This window comes from Arachis ipaensis, chromosome B10, assembly GCF_059453495.1.
Source record: "Arachis ipaensis isolate K30076 ecotype BB chromosome B10, ASM5945349v1, whole genome shotgun sequence".
Lineage (NCBI taxonomy): Eukaryota > Viridiplantae > Streptophyta > Magnoliopsida > Fabales > Fabaceae > Arachis > Arachis ipaensis.
The window spans coordinates 132,940,114-132,962,080 of record NC_142435.1 but is presented as its reverse complement, the minus strand read 5'-3'; the positions used below and the strand labels follow the sequence as shown (position 1 = coordinate 132,962,080).

At 31.3% G+C, this 21,967-nt stretch overlaps 1 protein-coding gene across 1 annotated transcript; it reads left to right on the top strand.

Annotated features, from left to right (window-relative positions):
• Nucleotides 1–19,521: 19,521 nt before the first annotated feature.
• Nucleotides 19,522–20,905, top strand: LOC107621162 (uncharacterized). Its single transcript, XM_088493656.1, has 2 exons — nucleotides 19,522–19,697; nucleotides 19,744–20,905. Exons 1-2 carry the CDS (start codon nucleotides 19,522–19,524, stop codon nucleotides 20,903–20,905), a joined length of 1,338 nt encoding a protein of 445 aa, XP_088349782.1.
• Nucleotides 20,906–21,967: the final 1,062 nt, after the last annotated feature.

Here is a 21,967-nt window from a genome sequence, read left to right as displayed (position 1 = left end):
AAAGCAGTGTATCTTCATGGGTTACAGTCACGAAGACTTTGGTTACAGATTATGAGATCCGGTGAGCAAGATAATTAGAAGCCAAGATATAATTTTTCTTGAAGATCAAACTATTGAAGATCTTGAGAAGACAGATAAGCCAACAATAACTGTTAGACGTTCTACTGATGATGAACCTGGTCCTTCCGCTAGACCTCCTGTTGATAGGGGAGATGCACAAGTTGATAATGTTGGTGATGATTTGCATGATGAACCTACACCTCAACCTGAAGTGCCAGATGTTGAAGTCCCACATGAACCACCAGTTGATCCTGAATTGAGAAGATCTACTAGAGAGCGTCATCCTTCTCAGAAATACTCTCTTCATGAGTATATGATGAACACTGAGACTGGGGAGCCAGAAAGCTACCAGGAAGCTATGTCTGATGAGCATAATGAAGATTAGTTGAAGGCCATGCAAGAAGAAATGAAATCCTTGCATGAGAATCATACTTTTGAATTTGTGAAGTTGCCGAAGGGTAAGAGAGCATTCAATAATAAATGGGTGTTCAAATTGAAAGTGGATAAAAATGTCTCACGACCAAGGTACAAAGGTCAATTGGTTGTGAAAGGCTTTGAGCAAAAGAAAGGTATTGATCTTGAGGAGATTTTTTCTCCAGTTGTGAAGATGTCCTCTATTCGAGTTTTACTTGGATTGGCGGCTAGCTTGAATTTAGAGGTTGAGCATCTTGATGTGAAGATTGTATTCCTTCACAGTGACATAGATAAAGAAATTTACATGGAACAACCGCGGTTAAAGGAAAGGAGCATCTTGTATGCAAGTTGAAGAAGAGCTTATATGGGTTGAAGCAAGCGCCAAGGCAGTGGTACAAAAAGTTTGATTCCTTCATGGAAGGTCATAGGTATAGTAAGACTTCTTCTGATCATTGTGTATATGTTAAGAAATTCTCTGATGGTGATTTTATAATTCTCTTACTTTATGATGATGACATGTTAATTATTGGTCATGACATTAAGAAGATTGAAAGTCTTAAGAAATACTTGAACAGATCCTTTACTATGATGGATTTGGGTCCTGCAAAGAAAATTATTGGCATGAGTATCACTTGTTACAGGAAGAATGGAAAACTGTGGTTGTCGCAGCAGAAATACATTGAGAAGGTTTTAGAGAGGTTTAGTATGAGTAATTCTAAACCTGTTAGTACTCCACTTGCTAGTCATTTCAAGCTGAATTCGCAGCAATGTCCTACAAGTGAGAAAGAGAAAGCAGAAATAAAGAAGATTCCATATGCATCTGCAGTTGGCAGTTTGATGTATGATATGGTATGCACCAGGCCAGATATTGCTCATGCCGTTGGACTTGTTAGTCGGTTTCTCTCTAATCCTGGCAAGGAACACTGGCAAGTAGTGAAGTGGATTCTCAGATACCTTAATGGCACTTCCAGAGTTTGTTTATGTTTGGGAGTGGCCAACCTGTGTTGGATGGTTACACATATGTGGATATAGCTGGGGATCTTGATTCAAGGAAGTCTACTTCTGGTTATATGATGACTTTTGCAGGGGGAGCTGTGTCGTGGCAATCTCGACTTCATAAATGTGTTGCTTTGTCTACTACAGAGGCTGAATACATTGCTATTGTTGAAGCTTTTAAGGAACTCTTGTGGATGAAAAAATTTCTACAAGAGTTAGGCATCAATCAAGAGAAGTTTGTGTTATTTTGTGATATTCAGAGTGCTATCCATCTCAGTAAGAATCCGACGTTTCATTCCCGATCGAAGCACATAGAGGTGAGGTATCATTGGATACGTCAAACGCTTGAGATGAAGTCATATGCACTTGAGAAGATCCATATTGATGATAATGGTTTAGATATGATGACTAAGAGTTTACCTACAGTGAAGTTTGATTCCTACAAAGAGAAGGCGGGCTTGGTGGAGCAGTCTATCCCCACTTGAGTTGGTGAATGAGAGATTTATTGGTGGGTCCCCAACTAAGTGGGGCCCATAATTTAAAAAAAAAAAAGAATAAAAGAAAGTGGCATTTAAGCCATGGGATAGAAAGAGAAGCTTTCTTTTAAATTTGAAAAAGAAAGAAACGAGGGCTTGCTTCAGCGCCGAAAAGGAAAAAAATTTGAAAGAAAAGGGCAAGCATTTTTTATCCGATTGAACCGGTAAAATTGCTCTATTTCTTATGAAATTTTAGTATGTTATTCCTGGTATAGAGATGAACATTAGGATATAACTTGCTAGTTGTATTGTCTTCTCTTTTGCCTGATTTGAGATACCCACTTTGTGGACGGTTTATGTTGATTCCATCAGTTTTGATGATGTATTTTGTTGATTGTTGAGATGCCCTAGTGTCACTAGAAAGACTGTTTGTGTACCCATTATTCTGATAGTGGAAGATTTTACTGGACTAGGTCTCGTGGATTTTTTGTCCCTTTCCCATGTTAAAATTCTAGTGTCTAGTTATTTAATTTTGGCCATTATATTTGCTGCTTGGAGTATCTTTAGTATTGCCTATTTAATCGCACAGGTTGTGAAAAAATTATTTTTGGTACTTTCGCTGTTAGACAAGTTCTTGTTTAAACCTTTGTTGAGTTTTTCCCAACACGTCTCCCTTTGGAAACTGATAAAAGGGGAGTGAAAGTTTCATATTAATCCCTGTTTAAGCGGTTTTGTTTTTTGGGTCTTTGGCCCCATTTTTTATGAGAGAGAGAGATCAAAGAATTATATAATTGCAAGTTTTAGAAGTACGTGTTGCACTAAGGGCTTGTTTGGGTGAGCTTCTAAGAAAAGATCTTTTTTCGAGTTATCTTTTTTTAAAAGATCTTATAGAGAAGTAAAAGTAATTTTATGTTTGGATATCTCATGTAAAAAGGTCTTTTTATCAATCAATTAGTTTGGGTATAATAATATAAAAGTACTTTTTTGTTTATTTATTACATGAAAAACATCTTTTTTTTAAGGAAAAAAGATCTTTTAAAAAAAGATGTAAATTACAGCTTCTCAAAAAAGATCTTTTTTTTTATTTTACTAGTGCTTTTACTTTTACTACTAGAAAATTGCCAAACACGTTAAAAAATAAAAAAAGATCTTTTTTCATTGAAAAAGATCTTTTTTTAACAAAATAATGACGCCCAAACATGCACTAATTGTCACTAAAAACTTCCACTAAAATGAGTTATCATAAGGAATAAAGTATTAGTGATTTCCCTTAAAATATAAAAACTAAATTTAGAAAATAAAGAAAGTAAGAAAAAACAAAGTTGTAATACTTACCTAAGACTCATCGGAAGCATCAAGATGACGTTGATCTTCTGATTTTTCAACCTCTGAGCCTTTGATATTTTTTCAGATCGAAGTCCAATGGGTAGCACTTGTTCAACACCCTCCTCTCTCCCATCTTCTCTCTTCTTCTTTTTTCTGATTGGCTTTTAATCACTAAGACAATTACAAACGATTCATACTTAAATAATAATTAATTTAAAGAAAAAAAAAAGGAAGAATAGAATCCTCAATGATTTGCACTACACTCACTATTGGAATGGCTAGGGTTTATAGGAATACCTCTAAAAATAATTAGAGGAAGATGATCTTACGAGAATAAGAGAGGAAAGCAAGTGAAAAAGAGAGCAATAGTGAGTTCATAGTATTTGAGAGCCATTTAGGAATGGACAAGAACAATAGCTTTTTTTTTTAAAGATAAGAATTATTCATTGATAAGAGAATAGTGTTGTCCATAATAGGACTATAATAAAAAAGAAAAGGAGAAATTTTAAATAAGAAAGAAAATAAAATGAACGGTTCGCAAAAGAGAAAGGAATTAAAAGATAAGAAAACGTGCAGATATTTGATAAAGTTGTTGTTCTTAGACAATGCTATAGCTAAATGCAGAGATTAATGGGAGACTCAGCAACAAACGTAGGAGAGCATTGATTATGCTAAAACACTTTTTGGTTGTGACTCTTCAAAATGCTCCTGCATCCAATCGTGAGAAGCTAGAGCTCGTAATCCTTGAAAAGATGTTGTGCAAATCTCTCCCTCACCATTCGTTACTATTGGCAAAAATTTATATGCTCTGCAGAAAAAGAATATCATCAATAGAGGTTCTTTTCCAAACTTCAGCAGCAACTTTACAGCTAATTAAATAGTGAGAAACTGATTTCTTTACTTTTTGTATGCATCTTGGACAGATCTGAGTAGTGATTAGAACCTCCAATAAAGTACATGATGAATCGAAAACTTCTCATGCAAGACTTTCAATGTGAAAATCTTCACTTTTAGGAGGATTAGAGATTTCCAAAGCTCAAACTACAAATCACTTTTGACAAAATAATCAGGACAACTTTAAATAACTTAAAAACTAAGATTTTGATGGAATTATATTTTTGCTAAAAAAATTATAGACAACTATAAAATGAGATATTGCAATTAATATAGATTTGTAAAATTGATAGTAAATTGGTAGAACACTGTTGACATAAGATTCAACGCATTCATTTTTTCTAATTCAATCTCAAGCACAAAAAAAGGAGTTGATCTAGATCTTCTTAATTAGGATTATCACACTATAATGCAATTAGTAATCTCTTCTTCTCATCAATCAATCAATTAGAGGAGAAAAAATATTTATTATAATATTATTTAGGTATTGCTACATCTTCACATACATCCCTTTTATTTTAACTTTTGACAAAGGGATAAGTACTTTTTTCGTCCCTAAGGTCTGGGGTCAAAATCGATTTCGTCCCTAGCCTTTTTTTTTTGTTAAAATCATCCTCAACGTTTAAAAACGTTTTAAAATCGTCCTTTTCTATTTTTTTGGATCAAATTACCCTTAACTATTAATAAAAATTAAAAAAAAAACTCCACCCTCACCCTCCCACCCCCATCAGATCTCTTCGTTTCTCTCCTCCCCCCCCCCCACACACAATTTTCCTTTCCTCCTACACCCACCCTCCATCACCCCCAACCCGCAGCCGCCTCGTGTCCAGCCCTCCGCCGCTGCCCCCACGTCCAGCCCCACGCCGCCGCCCCGCGTCCAGCTCCACGCCGCCCCGCGTCCAGCCCCACGTCGCCGCCCCGCGTCCAGCCCCCCGCCGCCGCCCCTGCGTCCAGCTCCACGCCGCCCCGCGTCCAGCCCCTCGTCGCCGCCCCGCGTCCAGCCCGCCGTCGCCCCTGCGTCCAGCCCCCGCCGCCCCTGTTTTTCTGTTTTTGCTTTCTGCCTGTTGTTGCTTCTTATTCTTTTCTTCTTCTTCTGTGGTTTTTGATAAAATTTGTTGTTGTTGATGAAATTTGTTGTTGGTGAAATTTAAACTTCTAAATTTTTGATGAAATTTGTTGTTGTTGATGAAATCTGATGATGATGATGATGATGATGACCGAGTGGGGTGAGGGGTGGGAGGGGGGAGTTACGGTGAGGGGGGTGAGGGGATACGGTGAGGGTGGGGGTGAGGTGAGGGGGTGAGGGGGAGGCAGTGAGGCGTGGGGGGTGAGGTGAGGGGGGGTTACGGTGAGGGTGGGGAATGAGGTGAGGGGGTGAGGGGGAGGCAGTGAAGGGTGGGGGGTGAGGTGAGGCGGTGAGGGGAGGCGGTGAGGAGTGGAGGGTGAGGGGTGAGGGGTGAGGTGAGGGGGGGTTACGGTGAGGGTGGGGGATGAGGTGAGGGGGTGAGGGGGAGGCAGTGAGGGGTGGGGGGTGAGGTGAGGCGGTGAGGGGAGGCGGTGAGGAGTGGAGGGTGAGGGGTGAGGGGTGAGGTGAGGGGGGGTTACGGTGAGGGTGGGGGATGAGGTGAGGGGGTGAGGGGGAGGCAGTGAGGGGTGGGGGTGAGGTGAGGCGGTGAGGGGAGGCGGTGAGGAGTGGAGGGTGAGGGGTGAGGGGTGAGGTGAGGGGGGGTTACGGTGAGGGTGGGGGATGAGGTGAGGGGGTGAGGGGGAGGCAGTGAGGGGTGGGGGTGAGGAGTGGAGGGTGAGGGGTGGGGGGTGAGGTGAGGGGGGGTTACGGTGAGGGTGGGGGATGAGGTGAGGGGGTGAGGGGGAGGCAGTGAGGGGTGGGGGGTGAGGTGAGGCGGTGAGGGAAGGCGGTGAGGAGTGGAGGGTGAGGGGTGAGGGGGTGGGGGGTGGGGGTTACCGGAAGGGTGAGGGAGTGGTGGTGGTGGTGGTGAAGAGGAGGAGAATGATGATGATGAGGGTAATTTGGTCCAAAAAAATAGAAAAAGACGATTTTAAAACGTTTTTAAACGTTGAGGATGATTTTAACAAAAAAAAAAGGCTAGGGACGAAATCGATTTTGACCCCAAACCTTGGGGACGAAAAAAGTACTTATCCCTTTGACAAATTATCAAAATCTTCCTTCTCCCTCTTTCACGTATCAAAAGTTTAGAATTTGTGTACATCATTTTTTTAAGCCACATATCATTTTTATGTGCAATTTGAACATGAATTTAATATATGTTGATATCTATCTTTAATATATATAAAATATTTGAAATTAGGTTGACAAAATAAATTTGATAAAAAAACTCTTTTGACTCTACCATAATTTAGGAAAAGAAGTCGCTTCCTTTCGATACAATTATTACTTGGAATAAAATTTCATCGTTTATTCTTATGTAACTATTGAAGTCAATGATCCTCTTTTTGAGGCGTCAATCAATAATAATTTTTCGTCATATGAATATTATTAACAAGAGAAATTTTTTAGCAAATGTTTATTATTGAACATTATGTTTATTAATATAATACACAATTACTTTCTTTGAGATAGTTTGAGAGTATTTTATGATCCATTCATTCTTCTTATTAATTTTTTTTAAAATAAAAATAAAAACAAAAAATATCATAAAAATGAAAATAAAAAAGAGAGGTTATCCTCTATAATTTTTATTAACTTTTTTTAAATGAAATAAAAAAACAAAAAAATACCGTAAAAACGAAAATAAAGAAGAGAATAGAGAGAGGAATTAAAAATTATAGATAACAATAAAATGAAATATTGCAATTAACATAAATTTGTGAAATTTATAGTAAATGCGTAGAACAATGTTGACATAAGACCCAACACATTCATCTTTTTTAATTCGAACTCAAGCACAAAAAAAAAAGAGTTGATCTAGATCTTGTTAATTAGGATTATCACACTATAATGTAATTAGTAATCTCTTCTTCTCATGAATCAATCAGAGGAGAAAAAATATTTATTGTAATATTATTTAGGTATTGATATATTTTCACACACATCCCTTTTATCTTAACTTTTGATAAATTATTAAAATCTTTCTTCTCCCTTTTTCACGTGTCAAAAGTTTAAAATTGGTGTACATCATTTTTTTAAGTCACGTATTATTTTTATGTGCAATTTGAAAATAATTTTAATATGTTGATATGTATCTTTAATATATATAAAATATTTGAAATTAGGTTCACAAAATAAATTTGATTAAAAATTTCTTTTGACTCTCTATCATAATTTAGGGAAAGAAGTCAGTTTCCTTTTGACGCAATTACTACTTGCAATAAAATTTCATCCTTTATTCTTAAATGACTATTGAAGTCAATGATCCTCTTTTTGAGGCGTCAATCAACAATAACTTTTCGTCATATAAATATTGTTAACAAAATAATTTTTTTAGTAAATGTTTATTATTGAACATTATATTTATTAAGGTAATACTCAATTTGTTCTCTTTAAGATAGTTTCGGAGCATTTTATTATTCATTCTTTCTTCTCATTAATTTCTTTTAAAATAAAATAAAAACTTCATAAAAATGAGAATGAAAAAGAGAAGTTATCATCCATTCTTTTTTTTATTATTATTTTTTAAATAGAGTAAAGTATCGCTTTTTGTCCCCAACGTTTGGGGTAAGTTCTAAAGTTGTTCTTAACGTTTCAATCATCCTATTTAAGTCTCTAGCATTTTAAAATTGACTCAATGTTGTCCTACTGTTAGGGATCCGTTTACAGAATTGATGGTGAGACAAAATTGAGACGATTTTGAAACGTTAGGGACTTAAATAGGACGAAAACGTTGGGGACAAAAACGATACATAGAAATAAATTTTAGTTTTATCCTTTAATAATATCAATTTTTTATTGTATATAGTATTTAATTTTTTTAATCACATTTAAGTAAATTACACTTAATCGCATTACTTTCATTCTAAATAATTTTTTTATAATTTTATACTTAAATTTATAAGTTAATATAAAAATATAAAAAAATATTTAAAATGAAAGTAGTATGATTAAGTATAATTTACTTAGATGTGATTAAAAAATAATTGAATATTATATACAGTAAAAAATTGCTATTATTGAAGGATAAAATTAAAATTTATTTCTATGTATCGTTTTTGTCCCCAACGTTTTCGTTCTATTTAAGTTCTTAACGTTTCAAAATCGTCTCAATTTTGTCCCGCCGTCAATTCTGTTAACGGATCCCTAACGACAGGACAACACTGAGTTAATTTTAAAATATTAGGGACTTAAATAGGATGATTGAAACGTTAGAGATAACTTCGAGACTTACCCCAAACATTGGAGACAAAAACAATACTTTACTCTTTTTTTAAATAAAATAAAAAAAAAAACAAAAAAACACACCATAAAGACCAGAATGAAGAAGAGAGTAGGGAGAGAAATTAAAAATGATAGACAACTATAGAATGAGATATTGCAATTAATATAGATTTGTGAAATTTATGATAAATGAGTAGAACACCGTTGACATAAAACCCAACACATTCATCTTTTTTAATTCAACCTCAAGCACAAAAAAAAGGGTTAATCTAGATCTTCTAATTAGGATTATCACACTATAATACAATTATCTCTTCTTCTCATCAATCAATTAGAGGAGAGAAAACATTTATTGTAATATTATTTAGGCATTGCTACATCTTCACACACATCTCTTTTATTTTAACGTTTGACAAACTATCAAAATCTTCCTTCTCCCTCTTCCACGTGTCAAAAGTTTAGAATTGGTGGACAACGTTTTTTTTAAACCATGTATCATTTTTATGTGTAATTTGAAAATGAATTTAATATGTTGGTATCTATCTTTAATATATATAAAACAAGTTTAATCACCCGTATTACGCACGTGATAAGATTGAAATTATAATTTTAAGTTGTTATGTTAAATTTTATTTTAATTATAATAATTTAATTAATAAAAGAATAACTTGTATGCGTTGTTTTTCTTTTCTTAATATAGTGTTAATTGTATTAACTATAAAATAGTTATTTAATCTATTTTTTTCAATAAATCAGGCATATATACTCAATATGACCATAAATAATCTAATAATACTTAAATCTACCAACAAAGTTTTATATGTTGGTTTACTGTGAAGTAAGAAAATATCAAAATCAGCTCAAAATGAAGAACAATTAACCGTACCATGCCATGCACGTGATAAGATTAAAGTTGTTATTTAAACTTGTATTAACCCGTGCCATGCACGTGATAAGATTAAAATTATAATTTTAAATTATTTTGTTAAGATTAATTTAAATTATAATAATTTGATTAATAAAAATATAATGTTATGATTTATTTGTTTTTTATTAATCTAGTGTTAAATATATTAATCCTAAAATAGTTATTAATTGGTTTTAGTAATCTAATTTCATCAATAAATCAAACATATATACTCAATGTGATCATAAATAACTTAATAATACTTAGACCCACCAACAAATTTTTATATGTTGTTTTACTATCAAGTAAGAACATATCAAAATTAACTCAAAATAAATAATAAATTATTAGAGAATTCTAATGCACAAAATTCTCTAATAAATAATAAATAATTTAAATCTACTAAAAAACAACTCAACACTTTTCTTTGATGCCTGCAAAACATATACTTAAAATAATATTATATCAATGTTAGCATACAGTTTTACAATCATCGACCGTATTTACTATACATGACTCCTTCTTAAAAGTTATTCTACACACGTGTGTAGTCGGAAGATAAATTACTGGACTTTATTTTTCTAAATTATTATAATTATGTATTATTCATTAAATGCTAATTGTAATATTGTAATAAAATTATAATAAAGATATTTTTCTAAAATAATTTAGAAGAGAGAATAGTGCTTTCATTTTGGAGGAAAAATGAATTCATGAGGAATTGTACCTCACTTTTATTAGTTGATAATGTATTAAATATTGATTTTATATAATTATAATAAAAATATTTCTCTAAATTAGTATAATCATGCATTATTCGTTAAATGTTAATTGTAATATAATTATAATAAATATATTTTTCTAAAATAAATTTAGAAAAGAAAATAACGATTTAATTTTAGAGAAAAAAATGAATTCATGAGAAATTAACACCTCACTTTTATTAGTTGGAGAAAAAATCCAGTTTTAGTATATTTTGTCATTATTATACATTTTTCTCTAGTCATATATCCATCGTTTTCTTTTCTTTGTTTCAACATTTTGAACCTAGGTTTAACTTCTCGTAGTTCTCACTTCTTAGTTATTCTATTAGATGTAGTTGATAACTATTAAAATTCTTCGATTAATATAGGAGAAAAATATATTATTATATGATAGAATTAATATGAGTATATTTTATTATTAAATAAACAAAGTTAATATAAAATAAAATTATACATAAAAAAGCAAAAAAAAATTAAAATAGCAAAAGTGATAAAAATATTATTTTTATAATTTTGTTTTGTCATTTTTATGTATAGAAGATTAGAAAATAGTAAATTTTTAACTAAATTAATTTATATTTGTTGTATTCAATTTAAATAAGTAATAAATTATCTTATTTTAATTTATTTCTTAAATTTATATATCATAAAAATTAAATCAAATAATTAATATACCTAATTTTAAATTGTGTGATACTTAAATATCTATTCAAATCAATTAGTTGATATAATTAATTCATCATAATGAATTGTCTTTAATGAGTTAAACAAAATAAAGTAGAAGCATCCTATGTTGATTCTATCATTAAAGGTAAAAATTCGATTTTTATATAATAGAATAGATAGAATAGATAATATAATAGACGACGAGAAAGAGAAAGATAAACATTTTAGATTCTAAGTTGTTTATTTAGATGTTGCAATGTGGGTATCACATTATTTTACTTATTCTACCCTATGGACCCTTTTGAAACTTTATTTCAGTATCAATGAAATTTCACTACCTTTGTGTACTAAATTAAAATTCAAAATGAAACTGAAAAAAAAAATAAAGAGTATAAAATTATTGATTGAAAAACACTCTAAATAATAAAAAGCCAAATTAATTTTAATATTAAATTCATTAATACGGTTTTAATTTTATATAATAGTTAGATAATAAATTAGTAAAAGCAAATAGAAGAATGACTTTAACATAAAATTATAATATAATTTATTTATGAAAAAATAATCAATAATTAATATTAATAAATATAAAAATTATCCAAATACTTTGATCAAAAGTATGAGTGGTTAATTATTATTCATTATTAATAATATTTTGTTCATAACAAAAACTGAAAATATAATTATTCAGATTTAGATTTTAGAAAAATAAACGTATAAGTAACAAATGATCTATTTTATCATTTATATTATAAATTAATTAATTAAACTAACTGATATAATGAATTATAATTAATTAATTGGTATAAATTATAATAAATTATATGATATTAAAAAAATAAAATGAATACAAAAAATAAAAAAGAAATAGAAGAATAGAAGACTACAATAAAATAAATTGAATGTGAGTTTTTTTTTTCTTTTTACAAATTTTATATCACATCCGCTTCAATAATAATAAATAAAAATACATCAACTTAATATCTAAGAGAAAATGATGAGATAAAATCATAACACAATTCTAAAATAAAAGCTTAAATTAAATCATAATATCATTGCACAACACAAATTAAAAGTAATTTCACACTACAATATACTACACAAATAGGTAAATAACTTAAGCTTAATTACGGATTTTTTACGGATTTTTTTTTTATTTACGTATACATGATAACACCATGGTCTATAAATGCTTAATGGATAACATATCATATATTGCTCTGAATGATGAGCACATGAGTTGAAGAGTGTGTGCTGATTTGTGTCCATGATAGTTGCCTTGTGACGACGCCTCATAGGAAGAAAAAGAATTGTTGTAAAAGCTACCCAATGAAAGAGTAATTGGTAAATGAATAATATTTTCTTCTAGTATTTTTATAGTGGTAAAATAAAAACAGAAGGAACAAAATTTTGTATTTTTATATTAGAAATAGAATTTGATATTTATCCTAATAAAATTAAATAACTAATTAGCTATATTTAAATAAATAAAATAAATTAAATAAAAATATTTTTAAGAATTAACCAAATCAATTAGTCGATACAAATAATTAGTATAATTAATTTTATTTGATTTATTGAATTCAAAAAAATAAATTAGAAAATAATTGATTGAATTAATTAGTTGATATAATTAATTTATTATAATTGATTGGATTTAATGAATTAAAAAAAATAAATAGAAAACATAGGAGACAATGATTTTTTTAACTAAATTAATATGTATTTATTGTATTTAATCAGTATAAGTAACAAATCATTTATGTTATTATGTACCTTAAAAATTAATGAATTAAAATAATTGATATAATAAATTACAATTATTTGATTGATATAAATTATAATAAATCGTGTGATATTTAAATACCTAATCAAATCAATTAGTTGATATAATTAATTTACTGTAATAAATTGTATTCAATGAGTTATAAAAAATAAATTAAGAAACACACTAAGAAGTATCCCACGCCCATCATGAAGTACAAAAATTTAATTTTTATATAATAAAAATATACATTCTTATATATGTTATAGAAATATGATTTGATTCCATTAACTTGCTTATTTTTTTTAACTTGCCACCTATATTCAGCATGGAATTTTTATTTTTCTAAAATAAATTTAGAAGAGAGAATAATACTTTTATTTTGGAGAGAAAATAAATTCATTAAAAATTGACACATCGCTTTCACTAGTTGATAATGCATTAAATATTAATTTTATATAATCATACATTATTCATTAAATGTTAATTGTAATATAAATATAATAAAGATATTTTTCTAAAATAAATTTAGAAGAGAGAATAGTGCTTTCATTTTAGAAGAAAAATGAATTTATGAAAAATTGACACATCACTTCAATTAATTAGGAAAAAATACAATTTTAGTATATTAAGTAGAAGTATATTATTATTATTATTATTATTATTATTATTATTATTATTATTATTTTCGATTGATAATTGATAAGTAGTTTAATAATGTATTAAATATAGATTTTATATAATTATAATAAGGATATTTTCCTAAATTAGTATAATTATGCATTATTCATTAAATGCATTCATTTTGGAGGAAAAATGAATTCATGAAAAATTCATATCTCACTCTCATTAGTTGAGAAAAAACCTAATTTTAATATATTAAGTAGATTATATAAATAGAAATACTTGCTACGTATATATAAAAGAGGAGATATATAATTATATATAATATAATTGCTATATATGTAACAGATATAAATTGTTATAATCATAGAGACTTACTATAATTATATTAAATTTAATTATGAATGTAAATAAATAAAAGTGATAATAATTAATATTTTTTTTTCTTTTCTATATTTAATATTTATCGTAAATATAAAAAATATTGAGAAAAAAAGTAGATACTGACTTTATTTTATTTTATTTTACGTCATGGATTTCTTTACTAAAATTAATGGAAGAAAAAAATCTTTGTTTATATATCAATCTCAATCACAATAAATAAGATGAATCGATTGAGTAACTAACAAATTTAACGGGTAAATGTTATTTTTCATTTATGGAAAAAAGGAGGTAATATGCATGCGTATATTAATATAGAAAGAATATATACTCACAACTTTAAAATCTTCAAGAATATTTGATTGTATTATCCTTCAAACTAAAAAATTTATCCTTTATTTTCATTAAATATTTATATTAATTCAATTAGATGAGTGTTTTAATTAAAGAAAAGATTATTATTATTATTATTATTATTATTATTGAATAATAACGATAATTATCGTTATTAATATTAAATTGGTTATATATATATATATATATATATATATATATATATATATATATATATTTATTGTTACTTCTATAATCGTGCAATAATATTTTTTTTTATTTGTTAACTAATTAAACTTAGTTATTTATATTAAATATATTTAATAATTACTAAAAATTAATCATATAATTATCATTATTAATAACCAATTTATATTTTTCTAAAATATTATTATTATTATTATTATTATTATTATTATTATTATTATTATTATTATTATTATTATTATTATTATTATTATTATTATTATTATTATTATTATATAGGTCACCATTAAGATAATAACTTGTCACTAATAAAATTTTAGGATAATGAATAAAAAATAGAATTATATCAATATAATTAAAATAGTTAAAAATATTTCTGATTGATAATTAGGTTAATAATGCATTAATTATTGATTTTATATAATTATAGTAGAGATATTTTTCTAAATTAGTATAATTATGAATTATTCATTAAATACTAAGTATAATATTGTTATATAATTATAATTAAGATAATTTTTTGAAATAAATTTAAAAGAGATTAGTATAATTATAATAAAGAGATTATCTTAAATTAGTATAATTATGTATCATTGATTAAATATTAATTATAATACAATTATATCAATTAAAGATAATTTTTAAAAATAAATTTGAAAGAGAGAAATAGTGCAATCATTTTGGAGGGAAAATGGATTCACGAGAAAATGACACCTCACCATCATAAGTTGGGAAAAAATTTAGTTTTAGTATATTAAGCAGATATATTGGTATAAATTATAATAAATTATATAATATTTAAAAAGAAAATAAAATGAATAAGAAGAAAATAAAAATAAATAGAATAGATAGAAGACTACAATAAAATAAATTGAATGTGAGAGTTTTTTTTTTTGGTACATTTCATATCACATCCGTTTCAATAATAATAATAAATAAAAATACGTCAACTTGATATCTAAAAAAAAATGATGAGATAAAATCATAATACAGTTCTAAAGTAAAAGTTTAAATTAGAACATAATAATATCGTTACGTACACAACACATATTGAAAGTAATTTCACACTACAATATACTACAAACAGGTAAATGACTTAAATTTAAATACGAAACATTTTTTTATTTATGCATACATGATAACACCATAGTCTATAAATACTTCATAGATAACATATCTTATATAGCTCCGAATGATGAGCACGAAAGTTGGAGAGTGTGGTAGTTTGTGTCCACGATAGTTGCCTTCTTGCAACGACGCCTTATATAGGAAGAAAAAGAATTGTTGTAAAAGCTATCAAATGAAAGATTTATTGGTAAACGAATGATATTTTCTTCTAGTATACATGGTCTTTTATAGTGGTAAAATGAAGATGGAAGGAATTAAATTTTATATTTTTATATTAGGAATAAAATTTGATATTTATTCTAATAAAGTTATTATTATTATCAATATAAATGTGTTAACAACTTGCCACTAATAAAATATATGTTCTCAAATTTAGATTCATGTATCATAGGAAAACACTATATATAGACTTTAGTAAAACAAAAATAAATATGTAAATTATCTATTATTAAGGTAATTTTTTAATAATGCATTAAATTTTGATTTGATACAATTATAATGAAGATATATTTCTAAATTAGTATAATTATATATTATTCATTAAATATTAATTATAATATAATTATATTAAAGATATTTTTTATAAAATAATTTAGAAAAATTATTTGATATACGTGAATCGGGTAACAAAGATTTTTTATTATTATTATTACTATTATTGATATTATTATTATTATCATTAAAATTATTAAAAGTATTTTTAATTGATAATTGATAAGTAGTTTAATATTGCATTTAGTATTAATTATAATGAAGATATGTTGCTAAATTAGTATAATTATATATTATTCATTTAGTATTAATTATAATATAATTACAATAAAATAATTTAGAATAGAAAAAAATTTATTCGTTTTGGAGGGAAAACGGAGGTATGAGAGATCGACACGTCACCTTTAGTAGTCGGGGGAAAATACAGTTTTAGTATATTAAATAGATATTTCAAGTTAGGTTGACAAAATAAATTTCATAAAAAAATTCTTTTGACTTTCTACCATAATTTAAGGAAAGAAGTCGCTTCTTTTTAGTGCAATTACTGCTTGCAATAAAATTTCATTGTTTATTTTATTCTTATGTGACTATTGAACTCAATGATCCTCTTTTTGAGACGTCAATCAACAATAATTTTTCTTTATATAAATATGGTTAACAAGAGAAATCTTTTAGCAAACGTTTATTATTGAACATTATGTTTATTAAGGTAATACTCAAGTTACTTTCTTTAAAATAGTTTAAGACATTTATTATCCATTCTTTCTTCTCATTAATTTTTTTTCTAAAATAAAATAAAAACAAAACAATATAAAAATGAGAATGAAAAAGAGAGGTTATCATCCATTATTTTTTTATCAACTTTTTTTTAAATAAAATAGAATAACAAAAAAAATACCATAAAAATGAGAATGAAGAAGAGAATAAAGAGAGAAATTAAAAATTATAGACAACTATAGAATGAGATATTCCAATTAATATAGATTTGTGAAATTTATAGTAAATGAGTAGAATACTGTTGACATAAGACCCAACACATTCATCTTTTTTAATTCAACCTCAAGCACAAAAAAAAGAGTTGATCTAAATCTTCTTAATTAGGATTATCACACTATAATACAATTAGTAATCTCTTCTTTTCATCAATCAATAAGAGGAGAAAAAATATTTATTGTAATATTATTTAGACATTGCAATATCTTCTCACACATTCCTTTCATTTTAACATTTGACAAACTATCAAAATCTTTCTTCTCCCTCTTCCACATGTCAAAAGTTTAGAATTGGTGTAGAGCATTTTTTTAAGCCACGTATCGTTTTTATGTGCAATTTGAAAATGAATTTAATATGTTGGTATCTATCTTTAATATATATAAAATATTTGAAATTAGGTCGACAAAATAAATTTGATAAAAAAAAAAAAACTCTTTTGACTTCCTACCATAATTTAGAAAAAGAAGTCGTTTCCTTTCGGTGTAATTATTACTTGTAATATAAAATTTTATCTTTTATTCTTATGTGACTATTGAAGTCAATGATCCTCTTTTTGAGGTGTTAATTAATACTAACTTTTCCTTATATGAATATTATTAACAAGAGATTTTTTTTTTTAGCGAGCGTGGGTGGGAAACACAGAGAGGGGTAGATCTAGAAAACATGGCAATGACCCTAGGGTTTGGAACAGAGAAGAGTATCGGCGGCTTGAATACGAGTCCTACTCAATATTTGTGAGCAACCTCCCTACTGATATTTCGAAGAGAGAGCTATTTCATATATTCAATTGGACAGGACGCATCAACGACATATACTTATCCCAAAAACAGAGGAACGGAAACATATACATGTTTGCTTTCATTCGCTATACGACGAAAGGAGGAGCGTTGAAAGCTATAGCGGAGATGAATCCACTGAGACTGAGAGGAAAGAATATATTTGTCGGGGAGGCTAGATACAGAAGAAAGGCGGAACCAGCACACAAACCGATAAGACCAGGAGGAGCTAACTTACAACAACACACCTCTCAGAAGACGAATAAAGAGGTAGTGCCGGTTGATGCTGTGCCAGGTGGGCATGTTTCAAGAGCGGAGAAGGATGGAAAGGACCCACATGGCAATGGTTGGACGAAGAAGGTCGAAGTTGAAATGGCAAAGGAAAATCTAGAATGGTTACAGCGAAGTCTTGTTGGGGGCATGACGAAACCATTTAATTTGGAATCCCTGAAGGAAGTTGTGGCAAAGAATCTGCCTAATGTGGTCCAAGTTAGGGAAATGGGAGCGTACAAAGCCTTGCTGACTTTTGATAGCGCTATACATGCTGAAGAAGCATATACCTTAAACATGAACTGCCTCCTACGATCATTCCACAGTGTATGGCGATGGGAGGAGTCGGAACATACTGAAACGCGTAGGGTGTGGCTTGAATGTTTTGGGGTTCCGCTTCACGCATGGTCTGCGGAAACCTTCACCACGATAGGAGGCTAGTGCGGGGAAGTAGTTCATTGTGATAGAGAGACAGAACTGTGCAACTCTTTTACGGTAGGTCGCATTCAGATTGATACGTGTATAATTGACGCAATTCAGGAGTGGATCCATATAACAGTGGGCTCGGGGGGCTTTAATGTGTTTGTAAAAGAAGTTGGATGTGAGGGATGGAACCTGAAGTATACAGCGGAACCGGATAACGACATAGTCACAAGCGTCGAAGTAGATTTGGTACAGAGGGTTCAAGCAGTACCGGCGCATGAGGTCGATCACAACGGGGACATGATCGTACAGGTTCACCGGGAAGAGGAAGGAGACAAGGGTAGGGTGGTAATTCCATTAGCAAATTTGAATGAATGGGTTAATGATAATAATTATGCAAATCAGTTGAATTTCGGAAGAGATCACTTAGTCAAAGGCGAAAATCAAGGGCTGGCTAACTTAGGGGAAGGGATGGTTATAAGTGATATGGCTGATTCAGAAATGACATTATCTTATAAGTATAATGGGCCAAATAGGGGAGGCAATAAGGGGAAACAAAAACAGGTGTGCCAAAACCCATATTGGGCCTACAAGAATCACAACAGGAAAGAAGGAAACAGATTCCTGCTGGGCCCAGAATCTAACGTGGAGTGTGATGGGGAGAGTGGGCCTTTGGTGCAACCGGGTCAGGCTGGAAGCGGGTCGCGGACCAGCAGAATTGAGGGTGAGCGCAGCCATCAAACCAGCGCTGCTGCTCTTCTCGGTGAGGAGGACGATGCGCCTGATGGGCCTGATCCGGTGGAATCTCACCGGTATGCAGGTGAAGGAAGCCGACGGCGCCAGGACGGCGAACCCCACACCCGAAATTGCGAAAGCGGCCAGGTTGGGGAGGCTGAGAACGTCTCTGCCTTAGCGCTTCTTGGTGGGGAGGGGAGGCTTGGAGGGGGTTCCTCTGAGGCGGGAGACGGCGCGACGAGGCCGACGGGGATGGGACAAGTTTGGACTGCCGACTTCAATAGAGTGGGTGCGGCGGGAGAGGATATGAGGGTTGGTCATAGCCCCAAAGGTATTGGAGAGGACTCAACCGTGGCTGAGACACCGCATGCCTGTCCGGACGTCAGCCTGCGTAGTGGAGGCATGATTCATGCTCAACGTGTTCAGAGGAAGGATTCCAGGCAGGATGAAAGGCGTTCTGGAGGAAATGATTCTGGGGACGAGGAAGATGGGAATGCGGTGAAGGGTGGTGGCACACAGAGCTTAAAACTGAATGCATAGATGATAGAGAACCGAAGGACATGGGAGTTGGCGAAGGAGTCGGGCGTTCTACTGGTCGATGAGGAAGATGACATTATGGCAATACTCCAATCGCAGAACAAAGAAATTGAACGCAAAAGGAAATTGGCGAAGCAGAAGGAAAAGCTGAGACGGTGCAGGCCTAAACATAAAAACAGGTGTGTAAAGAAAATTTTAAATGATATTTAGCTCTTGGAATGTTAGGGGTTTACGAGGTGATGGAAAAATAAGAATGGTGAAGGAGTTAAAGAAGAAACATAGATTAGATATGTTGGGCTTGATTAAGACTAAAAAACAGGTTGTGACTAGATTTGATGTTGTAAGGCTTTGGGGGCAAGATGATGCAGGTTGGAACTTTGTAGGATCGGACGGGGCAACGGGTGGACTACTGTTGATATGGGATGAATCGGTGTTCAAAAAGAATAACTGTTATAAAGGGGAGAGATGGTTGTGTGTAGAAGGGATCCTGATAAAAAATAATTACAATTGTGCTATTTTCTTGGTCTATGGTGCACATAATAGGGATGCGAAGCTTCAAGTGTGGGAAGAGCTGAGTTATATGGCTGGGTTATGTCAGGTTTCTAACTGTTACATGGGAGATTTTAATGAAATAATGCATGTGGAAGAAAGGCAAGGTACCGATGTTCTACCTAGGTCGGCAGAAGAGTTCAGGAGTTGGGTACAGGATATGCATCTAGTAGATTTACCGCTAACAAATCGCAAGTTCACATGGTTTAGGGGACGCTCGTGCAGTCGAATAGATAGAGCTCTGGTTAGCGTGGAGTGGTTGGAAGAGTTCCCTGGGACTAGGATATGCGGTGGACCAAGGGGTTTATCAGATCATTGTCCAGTGATATTGGAGCATGCGAGGCAGAGGGTAGGGCCAAGGCCGTTCCGAAGCCTAGATTCATGGTTTACACATGAGGGCTTCCTTAGCTTTGTGAAGGAGGAGTGGCGAGGATTGGGGGAGATGCCGTTAACAGATAAATTGAAGGCGCTGACGATTCCGCTAGGGAATTGGCATAAGACTAACTTTGGGGATATGGATAAAAAGATTATGAGGTTTGAGGAAGAAATTAAGAAGATTGATGACTTGGTAAGCAATGGGGTGTATGATGGAACGATGGAGGCTAGAAGAAAGGCGCTGGTTACCTGCTGTGAGAGGTGGTATGTCAGGAAAGAAGTCCATTGGAAACAGATGTCCCGGTCTCGGCACGCAAAAGAGATGGACAAAAATACAAGATACTTCCACAACCTGGCATCAGCGAGACGGCGAAATAACAGGATCGATACACTATTAATCAACGGCAGGCTGGTAAGGAACCAAGCTAGAATAAAGATTGCTGCTGGGTCGTGTTTCGGTTGACGTTTGGGATTTCGGAATGTGACGTTGGTTGGGTTGTAGGAGAAGGATTGGGAGATGCTGGGTTTTGAGTTTCATTGCAACTTTGGTTGATTTCGTTTTCCTTATTGGCCTTCTTAACATACAACTTTTTCGGGGTAGGCTTTTTGTGGACTGCCTTCTTACTTCTTCTTCTTGGGGTTTCTTGTGGTGTAGATTGTTCAACGGTATCTGTAGTTGGGCATGGCTCATCATCTACAACGTCTACCACTTCAACTTCCTCAGGTAAATCAATAATATGATCCCTATAAACATGGCATATTCTTCCATTCTGAATACCAAATTCATACATTCGGACTACATCACTGTCAAGCCTAATTAAATGCAAACCATTCGATACCTCATTCTCAGCCCAGTAAAAATCTTTGAACAAGACATACCCCAAATCCTTAAATAATCCCACCATAAAAAATGTATTCAGAGTTTTCATATTCACCCTAGGAATTACAGCAACCTCCCCTCTAACATATTTTAGAACCCCATTCATATTTCTCTCAAATCTTCCCTTGTGATGATACACAAAGGTTATATGATTTGCCATCTGTTTATCAAAAATTCCTTTATCAAATTATAGAATAACTAAATTGATGCATTTTCATATCATAACACAGATACATGTGAAGGACAGAAGCATTACCTTTTGATCGCATCTGATTCTGAACTCTCCTCCTTCGCACAAGCTTGTGTTTGGACTTCCACGCTTCTTGCCCTACCGCTTTTGTCTTCAGAATGTAACACAAATGACGAATTGCAATGAACGAACTACAAAGTGCTCAGAAATTCACTATACTTACTCTCTGCTAAGGCATGTTTTCATTCAATACTGAAATACGAAAACGAAGATAATGAAGAGACTTGTAAATTTTTTTTCTTTTTTAAAAAAAAATTCAACAAATTTCACAATAAATATTTCTATTTTCCACAGTGTCACCTCAAATTGGCCACATCATACAATACCGTGCCATCTGGTCTCCACTACCGCCGGAAAATTTACTCAGGTCACGGAAGGGTAGAATTAACAACGAA